General features: G+C 37.8%; 1 protein-coding gene across 1 annotated transcript in view; it reads right to left on the bottom strand.

Moving 5' to 3' along the window:
* Positions 1 to 4,807: 4,807 nt before the first annotated feature.
* The window catches only part of apba1a (amyloid beta (A4) precursor protein-binding, family A, member 1a), a 46,971-nt gene continuing 38,015 nt past the window's right edge, over positions 4,808 to 13,763 (bottom strand). The window contains exons 7-13 of the mRNA XM_084729218.1: positions 10,284 to 10,370; positions 9,798 to 9,983; positions 9,222 to 9,401; positions 8,337 to 8,549; positions 7,321 to 7,440; positions 7,084 to 7,224; positions 4,808 to 5,350 (exon numbers count right to left, since the gene is read on the bottom strand). Coding sequence (XP_084585344.1) covers positions 5,279 to 5,350; positions 7,084 to 7,224; positions 7,321 to 7,440; positions 8,337 to 8,549; positions 9,222 to 9,401; positions 9,798 to 9,983; positions 10,284 to 10,370 — 999 coding nt within the window. The 3' untranslated portion in view covers positions 4,808 to 5,278. The remainder of the gene's footprint in view (positions 5,351 to 7,083; positions 7,225 to 7,320; positions 7,441 to 8,336; positions 8,550 to 9,221; positions 9,402 to 9,797; positions 9,984 to 10,283; positions 10,371 to 13,763) is intronic.

Genomic DNA, 13,763 nt, shown 5'->3' with positions numbered 1-13,763 from the left:
CTCATGTAAAATGTCCCACCTTCTCACTGATAATCACTTAATTCTTAGCATTTCTTACATTTATAAGAAAATTCCAAAAATGCCACTTTGAACTTTGATTCACAAATTTGGTTATTAAATGATGCTACATGTAAAAATGTGTATGGAAGATGTCTTTGGTGAACACTGTAAATGTCTCTCTGGCTTACTTAATTCATGGAAAATGTATTAACAGAGGAATTACACTGTTTTTTGAGTTTAATGGTTGCACCTGGGCTTAAAGGGATGGTTCACCCAAAAATGAAAATTCAGTCATTATCTACTCACCTTCATACCTATTGAGTTTTTTAGCCCATCAAACACTGCTGGAGTTTCACAAGAAAAGTGTTGCAGAATCTCTCAAACAATGGAAGTAAATGGTGACTAGTTTCCAAACGTAAAAAAACAGCCAAAAACAAAACATAAAAAGCCTTCATACTGCTCATCTGGTGTAATCTAAGTCTCTTAAAGTCATAGCCCTTGGACAAGCGGTATGGAGACATTTTGTTTTTTTCTTTTTTTTCCAGTTGTTTTTTATGTTTGAAAATACTGTTTTCCTGTGAAACTCCAGCAGTGTTTTCTTGACTAAAAAACTAAACCCGACTTTCAATCGGCATGAGGGTGAGTAGATAATGACTGAACTTTGATTATTATTGGGTGAACTATCCCTTTAAGTGTTGTCAAATACTGTAAATGCAGAGAGAATAAGAACTTTAATTATTACTTCCCTTATTTTGTTAGCATATTACATCATATATTTTAAGAAGAAGCCTCTTTGTTTTCTGATCAGCTCCTCTTTTCATTTTTAATTCCTCCGTATTTTCTTTTGTCCTGACAAATTCAGTATTGTTTCTGTTTCCACAGCACTTTTTCTTCAGTACAACAGCAGAGTCATGTCACTGTCACCTCTCTGGTGCTTTCACTATTTTCACGTCCTGGTGCTACTTTATCGTATTTTTTTTTTTCACAGATAAGATCCTGAAGCAATGTTTAACATTAAAGAGAAAGTTCAGATTATTTGAAGGTGGGTTGTATGATGTGCTTATCAATAGTCAGTGTATTACCTCCAGTAGATGGAGAAGCAGAGAGGGTCGGCAGGAAAAAAATATTTTATTTATCATTTTTATGCATCTGAAAACAGGCCAACCTAAAAAAATCTGCATCAGTTGTATGTTATATTTAGAATATTTTCACCACTTTAACTTGCCAACAGACAGACTTTTCCGTCATAAAACCACAGTTACGTAGGACAAATATCGCTCTCTCCAAAGCCACCAGACTCCTGTGGCAAAAACAATCACTTTATTGTGTAGAACACAGGAGTTGATGATCCATCGCTGCCTCAAAGTTCATTTGTGCTATTGTGTGAAAATACTGATTTTGCCAAAGGAGTCTGGTTGTTTTGGAGAGAGGGATATAATGACTGATATCATTTCAGTTTGTTGTCAGAAAGGCCTGTCTCACAGCATGGCAAAGCAGGGAAGATATTTTGGTTTTAGCGTACACTTTAACCGGCACCATTTTTTAAAATTTATTTATGTGGGGTGTTTTTTAGGACTATGGATAAGTTCCTCATACAACTCCACTTAAACTGCCTCTTAATCTGTCCCTTTAAAAGCCTTCCAGTGGCTCAAATGGCATAACCCGTCCCTTTACAAGCAGGCTTTTCATGTTAAACGTCAGTCGGCAATGTTAAGTTTCACTGACAGTTAAAAAGAGAAAGTGTGTGTTGTACTGTTAGAATTAGTGCTGTGGAAATGTATTTTCCTGCGTGTGTGAATGTTACGAGCAGTGTTTAGTGTACATCCTTCAGGCAGTGCAGAGCCCCCTGTGCTGAGGAATGTGATTGTGCGCCGTGCAGTATGGTGCTTTGTACGTATCACTCCACATTATTTACATTATCCAACCAGCAATGAAGAGAGCATGTTTTCTAGAGAAGCCAAATTATTAAACCTTGGTATCCTGGTACCATTTTTGTGCAATACAATAGGCAGAGTAGAGTTTGACCTTTTCTTTATCATTTTAAATGGAAGAAAGGGACTAAACATACTTAAAATGAGTTATAATCTTTTTATAAACACTATTTAATTATAGTTATAAGCACTCATACATATTCATAATGCTTTATACCAATAATCATAACACATTATAAGGCATAAAGCATTGTATAATGACTTTAAGTCAAGTAATTAACATAGTTGTAGTACATTATAATAATTTATAGTACATAATAATCACTGCTATAATGCATTATGATGCAATTATACAAGTTACATTAAGTGGTCATGACATTTCTTGATGGAATAACTCTATAATGAAGTATTATAATACTTGACTTTATAAGTTATTATAAAATGCTTTATAATGTGTTATTTAATGGCATTTGTGAATAATCAACTCCGATTGATCAATAACCACATAACAGACCGCTGCTATGAATAACATGCCATTGCTATGATGCAATCATGATCATAAATTCAGGAGGACTTTGTGAAAACAGTAAAATCATTCTTCAATCAATTTTTTGTGTCAAATTATGTGATAGGCATGATAATATACAGTGGGCAAGTTGTTATGGCAAAAGAATTGACCCAGTTAGGGTTTATTTCACCATAATGACCTGATCAATGCACATTATCCCTCACTTATGATTATTTCTATGAAGTATTATGAATTTTTATGAGTGCTTATGACAGTTTACAATGCATTATAAGTATGTTCTTAATGCATTATATAATAATTATAATCCAGATTCATATTGATTTATCACCTGGGGTAATTTATTAATTTACAACGATGGGCACCATGTGACTCACACTCCATTCCTGCGTCTTGTGCAAACAGCCTAACATAGAGACATCATAGGTCATCAGGTTTGGTCTAACAGGGTCTCAGTGAGTCAGCTCTATGTTTGGACACACTAGTTGGACATTGGTCTGTGACGTAAGAGGGGTTATTAATGGTGGTAATTACATGCTGACTGGAGCTACTGCTGGAGCTATGTACAAAGGATACACAAACTAAACAAACGGAATGGAAACACAACAACTACAGTGACGACCAGCTACAGCAGAGATGGAAAGCTTTCCCGTTGGAAATGTGAAGTACAAAATGGAGCTGCAGCGTCGACTCATCAACAGTACAGCAAACGTGTGGAATGTGACGAGGGGGAGTGTGTGTTCACACACTCATTTGTCAGCAAGATTCACACAGTCCCTCCGCCGAGACCTCTGCGCTGTGCAAAGAACACCAAAGTTGAGTATTTGGAGTCGGTAACAGCGGCAGGAGGGAGAGGTGGGAGTGAAAGCAAGCTTGGTCCCATGAAATGTAGCTACAACATGAGTGCATAAAAATAAAAGATTCTCTCACAGAAATGATTTGGTGAAGGAAAAGTAACTAGAGACAGGCAGTGTTCTGCCAGTGAGATAGCAGCATGGCAGAAAGCACAGTCAGGGTATGAAGGTCAGGGTTAGATGTGTGGATTACCTTCAAGTCCACAATCAGGGTTAAGTTCCAGTCTCAAAAAATAAGGTTTTGACCAGGTGAGTTATTTGTCTTTTTGAGCAGCGACCAAAATTGTTGCCAAACTGTCTTAGTTTCTAAACTGAACAGTAAAGATACACTTTGACTGGGTTGCACCAACAAAGATTTTTTTTAAGTTCTTATCAGAGTTTAGCAAAACTAGGTTTAAAGTGAGTAAGTCCAAACTAATAGTTGAGCATTATTGATGCAAACTAAAATTAAATACTGAGTTTAATCAGTATGGAGATGCTAGCTGGTGCTAGGGGTCTCTCTTACATTAAAACAAAAACAAACATACATACAGCATATAAAATAACATATGTCTAGTGATTTTAGACCTTTTAATGTGGAAATGTCACATAATATAACTTTAAAATAAATAAATAAATACATAATACATTAAAAAAAATAATAAATTGTGTACTAGCACGACCTAGTAGATTTGAAAGAGTGGGGAAAACCATTAAGTTTCAGCTGCTCTGTATACCTTTACAAAATTTTCTAGCTAGCTAAAAAGTTCTCAAAACGTTACATGGTCTTCTAGCTAGCTAAAAAGTTAACGAGATGTTACATTGTGTTTTAGCTAGCTAAAAAAAGTTAAATACGAGATTCATTGTTTTCTAACCAGCTAAAAAGTTAACAAAACATTTAATTGTTTTCTAGCTAGCTTAAAAGTTAACAAAACGTCACACTGTTTTCTATCGAGCTAAACAGTTAAAATATTACACTGTTTGCTAGCTTGCTAACAAATGAGTCAATACTAGCCTAGTTAGTCGACTCATGCATTTGTCTGTGCAGCAGATTGACTCTCAACTTTCTTCAAGAAACTTGATTATTTTGCTCAATCCATCTAAAAAGGCAGCCATTTTAAAAGTTTAAAAGTTAATACCAATACTGGGTTACATTTATAGTTTTAGTACAACACAAATTAAATTTAATCTAGGTTTAGAGTAAAAAATAAACAAGTTTAGAGAGGTTTAAGTTAAATCTTTTTTAAATTTAAGGTAGATTTAAAGTTTGGTGCGACATCAGTTAAAGTTAAGCCATGATTTAAAGGCAAACTATGTAGGGTTTTCCCAAAAAACAGTGCATAAATTTGTCCAAAAATAATCACTTCAATCATCACCCATGATCCACCAGAAGTGTGTGGCAGCGTCTGCACCCACAGACATCCAGCCCTCCACCCACACCTTCTTATTTTCTCATTATTTCGCTGTGCTCAGGACAGATTGGTATTTGGCGTCCTGGGAAAGAGACTCAACTACCTTTAACTGGGTTTAAAAATTAATCCTTGTTGGTGCAACCCAGCCTGAAGAATGACTTTAGTGTTCTCAAGTTTCCCAAGTGTGAAATACAGCATGTTTCTCAAGTATGAAATGAGTTTCAAAACATTAACAGCGCTACAGGAATAAAATTTCAGGATTCTGGGGCACTATTAGGCGCTAAAAATGCATCAGGTGTAAACATCCTTTCACTAACTGTACCTTTAGTTAAAGTACACAAACTAATGTTTCAGAGAATACAGATGGACAGTTTAAGTTTCCGTGTTGTTGTCACTTGAAGATGAGGCTGGGCAACAGCACAACCCTGCAAACAACTCACTATAGTCCATCAGCTGTAGGTAGAGGGGTTCAGGTGAGGATGAGCACTGGGCTGAGCAGAGGGGGAGGTTCGGCTTGGGGAGTGACAGTTGATTGCAGGAGACTTAAAGGGTGTGTGAGGTCAGGGCTTTGTCTTGTTAAATGTAAACAGGCTGCTCCTGGGCGGTCAGCAGGCGGTACATGGCTGCTGGCATCGTCTTCATGTGGATCTGAGATGGTGACAAACAGAGCAAAGCATTCAATTCACGGACTTGTCAGAGTACATAAATGCCTTTGAAGGTCAAGTGCTGAGGGTTGGCAGTCATTGTTGCCAACACAGACAACCCACTGGATTCTTCGACTGTTTGTACTGTTGCAGTAACAGCACAGTTCTTCTGATACTCTGTCTTTCTCTGTGCTCTCCAGGCAGCAAAGTTATTTTCAGTGTCAATAGCTGTTTCCATCCAAATGTAGTGCAAATATCAACCTAATTTAGTCTCAATCAGCAAAAGAAAATGTGAGTGAATGTTTGTTGTCACCCACTGCCATTGAAATATTATGAAGAGTTAGACTAACTTAGTCAGCTAGAATATTATCAAAGTCAGTAGCTGTATTTCCATTTAAATGTATTGCAAATGTTCACCAAATTTAGTCTATATCAGCAAATGAAATGCGAGTGAATGCTTGTTTTCATCCACTACCATTATATTAGTTTATAGCTAACTCTGGTGTGGCTAAGTAGCTGTGCACTGTCCCTGTTAAGTAAATAAAATAAAATAAATTGAAAGGCAGCACAATCATTTTCAGTGTCAATTTTCCATGTTTCCATCCAAATATAGTGCAAATGTCAACCTAATTTAGCCTAAAGAGGCATAAAAAATGTGAATGAATGCTTGTTTTCATCCACTACCAGTATACAATTATTACGAGCTGGTTCATCGAGAAAAGCATACAATAAAATGGCAGCAAAATTATTCTCAGTGTCAATAGCCATGTTTCCATTCAAATGTATTGTAAATGTTAACCTGATTTAGTTTAAAACAGCAAAGTAAAATGTGAGTGAATGCTTGTTTTCATCCACTACCATTATGTGATTATTAGGAGTTGATTCATTGAGATAAGCATATCATTTAAAGGCAGCAAAGTTATTTTCAATGTCAGTAGTCGTGTTTCCATCCAAATGTAAAATGTGAGTGAATGCTTGTTGTCATCCACTACCAGTACACGATTACTCGGGGTCAACTCCTTAACATAAGCATATAATTAGAAGAGTACCAGCTGACCATCTTGTGAGTTTTTCTACATCAGAGCATATTCAGAAAAAGTGTTTCAAACTCCCATTACACACATTCAATTTTTTTTTTAAAAAAGGGCTTCTAATATTTTTTTTGGCAAAATTGAGGAAGTTTTTTTTTAATTTTGCTCTTTACATGTTTTTTTTTTTTTTTTTTTTACTTCAAACTGCGCACAAAAAATGCTTTGATGGAAACACAGCTAGTGTCAATTATCAACAACAGCCAAATGACAGAAATGATTTAAGACTGACCAACAGTTATCTGGTTAACTTGGACCCTTTTATTGCTGAGTTAGTTTTGAACTCTTCTGACCCGGGACTCTACACTGGGAGATCAGGATGCTGTTTTAAAGCTTGCAGTTAAGTGTGGAGCTGCTTTCACTAGGTGCTCTGGCATGCACCTCTGGGTGTCATGTAGCTGCTGTTGCTGTTTATAACCAAGCAAACAGCACAGTTAGAAGTCCTTGCTGCAAAGCCAATTAGGAGACATCTGATGCTGTTTTCTTCTGCACAGCAACTGAGTATAACTCAGTAACAACTGATAATAACTCTAATAATAATGTGGCCTCACAGTGCTGAAATCCATTCATTCATTCATTCATCTGGTCCTTAAAGTAGTAAGCCTATGATCCAGATCACAGTGTTGTATATCTTTGTTGAGTATCTCACCTCTCCCACAGCGTTGGACAAGATGTGGACAATCTTTTCGTGGGGCGTGGCCACCACACTCTGGCTGTTGATCTCGATAATGCGGTGACCCACTCTGACCCCGCCCCGTTCAGCAATGCCCCCACGCATAAGGCTACAAATCTGTTGAAGGGACAAATCAAATTCTGCCTTCAGTTTTCACTCAACTGCAAATTATTATTTAACATCAAAGTCGAGCAGAACCACAGTGGTACCGACAATGCCATTCTGGACGCTGAAGCCCAGCTGGTAGCGGAGGTCTGGCCGTCTGATGAGTACAGTGGTCACTGGGGGACATCTGACGATGTTAAGCTTGATCCGAGACTGGTTCTTCAGACCCTATGTAAAGAAAACACAGGGTATTAGTGAAATGTCAGAATGTCCACACCACTGCATAAACATATGATGATGTAAGATACCAGCATTTGATGCAATTGACCTTTACATTCTTATCAGCAGGGTGAGATACTGGGTCAGAATTCCTGGCTTTGCCCTAAACTGGGTCTCCTCCTTCCTCCTTGTTCTGTTTCCATAGTCAATCCTGTCTCTTCATTAGCCAATGATAGGTTTGGGGTGCCTCAGAAATTAATTCTAGGTCCCATTTTATTTTCCTGATATATGGGCAATGTAATTTTCTATCATGGCATGTCACGCTGCTTTTTTACCGACGACACACAGTTATACCTTCAATAAAGACCACCCGACAAATATTCTTTTTATTGGCCCTCAGCACCAATATTTATGTCCTGGTCAAGGTCAGTGTTTTGGTTATGACAACTTGACATCGACCATGAAAACAATTATAAATATAAAAGGAACTATTTATGTGTCTATGCATGCGTATTTATGTGCATTACATGAAATTGCCATATGTGGTCAGTTCAGTCATTAAAATGTCATTAAGTGATATTATACTGTTAAATGTTTCATGAATAATTTAATTGACTTAAACTACAGTTGTACAATTTGGACTTTCCATAAAATACTGCCTGCTGTCTTGTAAAGTCATATCTCAATGTCAATTTTGCATTAAGAATGACACTTAAAGAGCCATAAACATTCATAAAGACTCCTCCATGTTCGTGACAGGCATCAAGTCATGGTTATGATGGTGTTATGTCAGTCTTTTGCACATGCTATAAAATAAAATGTTACCAAACTTTGTCCCTGTGCTATCTGTGCTCCTCTATAATTAGTATCATTCGTAATATCTGTTATTAAAAATAATGTCATACCTTGATGATGCTCTGGCAGGTGGACAGCGGCAGTCCCACCAGACTGGTCCCATTAATGGACATGATCTGGTCTCCTATGTTCAGTCTGCCAGACCTCTCAGCCGGCCCAGCATGCATCATGTTGGCAATGATGACGGTGGGCAGGATGGAGCCCCACCCGCTCTCCACAATGACCACACCCAGAATCTCCCCCTTTGCTTTCTCTATGAACACCTGAGGTCACAGCAGGCAGATTGGAAGCAAACAGAAACAACACAAAACCATTTTAAAGTCAAATACAATTTTCCACATACAAAAATAATATAAAACAGTGTATTTTAGTGGTTATTTAGTAGTAGGAAAGTGATCGTTCCCTTTTTTTATTTTGAGCAGTATAAGAGCTTTACTTAAAAAACAAATTACTGTTAAAGGTATATTTCAGATTTTTTGAAGTGTGGTTTTATGAGCTACTTATCCACAGTCAGTGTACCTATAATAAGTTTGGACAAGCAAAGAAGAGTATGGAAGCTAAGCAATGTACTGCTGTGTACAGGGTCAACAGAAAATGTATTTTATACAAATAAAGAAATCATTATCAGTTAAACGGGCAGGACGTCATGTGCACCCAGACCCCTGCAGCACTGGACTTCTGGGATTTGTAGGCTCTCCCACTTTTTTAAAATCCCCCAGGCATCACAACATACAATAAACAGTAATAAGCATAACTGCGACAACTCATGTTTACAATCAGCTCTGCACAAAAACAGAACGGAAGGGTAAAGAAAGACCCCGAAACATCCATAACAACACATTTAAACTGATATAGATTTTTTAGGTGGCTAAAATGGTAAAAGTTTTGTTGCTGACTATAGTACCTCATACAGCTTCACTTCAAGTCTTACTTACATCTTTGCAGTTTTCAGACTTGGAGAAGTGGATGAGGTCATCATTGTACATGTCCTGAGTGTTGAGCAGGTCGCTGTACTCCTTCTGGCTCAGGTCCTCAGGGTTTATGCCATTGGCCCGTAAGAACTCCTGGTAAGCTACACTGAAGGCCTGTCCAATGGACTGGGCAATTAACTGGGCCTATGGGACAGGATGAGGAAAGATGAGAGGTGGCAGAATTAACATTTTTAAAATAACTGTAATCATATTTATATTATCTTATGGTCCATTTTAGCTAACTCTAGTCCTTGTCTGTGACAGTGTATTGCTGCGACACCAGGAAAATAAAAACAGATGAACGAACATGAAAAGTTTCATGTTTCAAATTTCAATAACTTCACATGATTGCACACTAGATAATACTTCCATGAACATTTATTGCAATACCAAAACAGTACATGTTGGTATACCATTAAATGTTTATTGGTGCATTATCTGGGTATCTCAGAAAAATGTTTTATGCTTTAGAGCTGATTAATTACAACATTACAAACATGCTGACAAGCAAAGACATCATATGGCTGCTGTTGGACTCACATCCTCAGACTCAAACACGTGGCAGATCATCTTGTACTGGCGCTTGCTGTCTTGACCGGGGTCTGACGCCTCCACGTTCTCCTGAGAATCGGGGCGGGGCATCCTGCGCCGGGCCATCAGGACCACAATGTTGCCGATGTCAGCGATGTAGGAGATGGTCCTCAAAGGGTGGTCCATCATGGTCTCCTGGTAGTCAGAGAAGGAGAACTCATATCATCTATAACTTTTGTTTCGTTGTAGGGAAGACAGCCAAGTCGAATCCATTTATGGTGCAATCAGAAACGGACTGAGATGCCCTGTGTCTAAAAGGTTCATCTCAGTTTGGAAGATATCAATGAAAACCAGCAGAGATGATATGACCCAGAATTATTTAGGGTGTATGCATTTATTGATATGTTTATCACACTTCTCTCACTCTTTCCCAGCTGTATAGTAAATGTATAACAGTAACTGCTGGTGATGTGAGGATCCTTGTTGTGTGAGTACCTGCGAGTCCGCGTTGAGCACTTTGATTCTCTGGGTGGAGATGAAGAGATCCACCTCTGTCATGGGCTGAGGCTCACCCTCAGAGGCCTACACACACATATACACAAAGCAATGTTAGACATTTACATAAATAAATCTAAATAAAAGATATGTGCAAGCATTAAAAAGGCTAAATGTTAGTTTGTGCGTGAGTGAAGTTTAAGGTCACTAACCATCTCATTAGAACCAGAACCAGAGGACACAGTGAGAGAAAACATACAAGATAAAACAGCTGCCAAATTACTTTCACTTTTCTGATATACAGTCATTTATTTTTCTGTCCATTCTCTTCTTATATTCTTTGTATTGTCTGAATATACAGCAGGTACATTTATGTATAACTTCCTAACCTGGATAATTAATGGTGTAATAAGTGATTCTGGAGAATGATGGTTGATTGTTAAGTCTCATGGTTCCTTCAAACTGAACTTGTGAGATTGTGGTTCAGATATTGGAAGTCGTCTACACATTATGTGTGCCTTAGAACAGGCTAAGATGTTAGAACACCGCCTCTAGAAGCTGGAGAGGCTAACAATTTAGCAAGCTATCAAAGCGGGTAAGATAACACAGGAAATTCAAAGGTATAAATGAAAAGATGAGGCTGTCTGGAATATCAACGTTCATAAAATGACTATAAATTAACTTATGATCGACTGAAAAATTTCTGAAAACATCAGCAAACTTTTCACAACTTGTAAGCTTTTCAGATAATTTCCACTTCAGGGTTGCAAATACCACGAGATGTCTGTGTTCAAATGTACTCTTCTCAAGAACCTGAGTGAAGGCAGCATCATTCCTGGGTTACCAAATACTGACCCTGTCTGAGCTATGGTATTCGATGACCTAGGAATGAGGCTGACCAATCAACTATCTTTCTCCAGAATCGCTTTATGTGATTGTGACTGTGATTTTTTGCTTTTAAATGGATACTACTATCCCTTGTTGCTATCAAACATATTTTGTTATTGTTAGTTTGCTATTATTATTAATTTTTTTGTATTGTTCTGTATTTTTCTCTACTTTTGAGCTGAGTAAGCCCTCTGGCTTTTCTTTTTTTGTCATCTTTGCCTCTTTTGTGTTTCAGTTGTGCAAAATAAAACCATAAACTATAAATGTTAGCTCAAGCCAGAGTTTTTTTCCTACTTTGTGTCACACTTTGTGTGAAAGGTGCCAAACTACAGGAGAGGTGTCGGCATTCTAATATAAAAAGCATCAGCAACTTCAATTTAAAGAGGGACGGTTTTACTTTATTTATGGTTGATATTAAATCAATAAATGAAATAAAACATTTTGGATGAATTCATCTATTTCTATCTATAAGTTGTAACACCTCTCCTTCTCCTCTTCCTATATGATGTGGACACATATTAGTCCCTGAGTGGCTAGACTTTTTTTTTTTTTAAGTGTTACTCCACCCAAAATCTGTATGAATCACTCACATACTTGAAAAGTGGATGTAAGAACTTTGTGTTTTTATTCTTCTTGCACAGTGAAAACTTTGGTGAACTTGGATCCATGGATTACAGGGATTCCAAGTTTTACAAAAGTAAAAAAAAAAAAAAAATCTGCTGCAGTGTAGTTACTTCTCCTCAGGCCATATGTTTAACACACATATATTTCTCCAAAGTGAAGAAAAGCCTGCGAGCTGGTTCAGGCAGGCAGTTTGAGTCTGCCGCTGCATTGTGATATATATATATCTCTTTGTTGAATTAAACAACCAATGCTCTGCTGCCAAACCCTTAAAGCTCTGCTGTCGCTTGGTGCTGCTGCAGTATTTTATTTCTTATCATCAGTCCTTGCTGTGCTGAGCTTGGTGCTTCCTTGCGGGAACTGGATGCCAAATATTTATGCTTTACATATTCTATATTCACATAATGATTGTTTGTATAAAAGCTGTCTGGCTGAAAAACAGCTAAATACACTCCTTGTATCTCAGCCAACAAGCAGGCATGTCCATTGATTTGGTCATAGCTCTTTTACTGTCCAGCTCGATGAACCAGCATCCAGCTCAAAGATCTGCTCAGCAATGCACTATTTTCTAGAAAGCACATGAGGCCTGAGCTAAAGGGAAAATAGCATTCAAATCACATCAGAGTACCTGCTTCACATGGTTATGGATGAGAAAGTGATCTGTAGCAGGGCATTTAGACATATTTTGGTGAAGATATGACTGGTTTAAGAATTTTCTGAGGAACTTTTTTCTGCCACAAAACTTGTCAGTGTACATATTTTACATTCAACAGGGCTGGAATGTTTCGTATGTGTTGCACACACATTTTGAGTGGTTAGTCTGATGTTATGTGGTCAGATCTCTTATTCTTAATCCATGAAATTTGGCACATGGTCCCCGGAGGATGAATCCTACTGACCTTGATGAACCCCTGACTTTCCACCTAGCGCCATCATCAGTTTGTTTGATAGAAACAGCGCCATCAGCCTCAGCTGCACTTTTTTAAATTGCTTGTTAGCATGCTAACAAGATGGTGACCATGGTAGACATTACCTGCAAACATCAGCATGTTATCACTGTTGTTGTGAGCATGTTAGCATGCTGACATTAGCCTTTAGTTGACAGCAGAGCAATGCCTGATGACACAGACTCCTACATTCACATCCCAGACCTCAAACAAGAGGATGCAGGTTATTGTGTACTGATGTACCAGCCTGTTTTCACTGCCAACACTTCCAATTTAGCAGCCTGGTTAGTGCTCCTGTGCTTCAAACTATGACGCAGTAGTTACCCTTCTAGCATCATATCTGGAGGCGCTTCTGTAGTGTTATGATTTCATGTGCCATCAAAGGCAGGTGGCAAAGTATGAACAGGGTTGGGTAGTAATAGATTACATGTAATCTGGAGTAGGTAAACAAAAGTAATTCTAATCTGCCCAAATTACATTTAAAAAGGGGGACTTAGATTATAATTAGATTGTCAAGGATTACATTTTCCATTGCATTCCATTATAACCAATACTCTTAACCCATGAAAAGTGTGTCTGACATATGGACCTGGTGTGGGTAAAAAGGACACTTGAGAGAGACGAGTCAAGATTTAAGGTTTAAGCAGCAGCAGTCCCTCCGAAACAGCCTATCTCCCCTGGCAGTATCGCCATTACTTTAACAAAAACATGCATCACAAAAATATTCATCCAGTGTAATTTGTGCAAGTTGCTGTCATCCACAAAGACCTCAACTTCAATTCTGAAGAAACACTTTAGTTTCCTTCTTGGTTAGCTTAGCATAGCTAATGTCAACAAACTAATGTTAGCTAGCTAGTTGCAGAAATGTGTAATGGTTAAGCCTGGAGGATTAAGATTTTTAAGTCCTGCATGGGCAACACTAGAGTGAAACCTACAACATCATAGTTTGAAGCGAAGAGTAGTAAGTAGTTTGGAGTGAGAACATGTTGGTCATATATATCATCACTACAAATACAGAATCATC

Source organism: Lutjanus erythropterus, chromosome 10 (assembly GCF_056507025.1).
Source record: "Lutjanus erythropterus isolate fLutEry1 chromosome 10, fLutEry1.hap2, whole genome shotgun sequence".
Taxonomy (NCBI): Eukaryota; Metazoa; Chordata; class Actinopteri; order Lutjaniformes; family Lutjanidae; genus Lutjanus; species Lutjanus erythropterus.
This window is presented reverse-complemented; position numbering and strand designations above follow the sequence as displayed.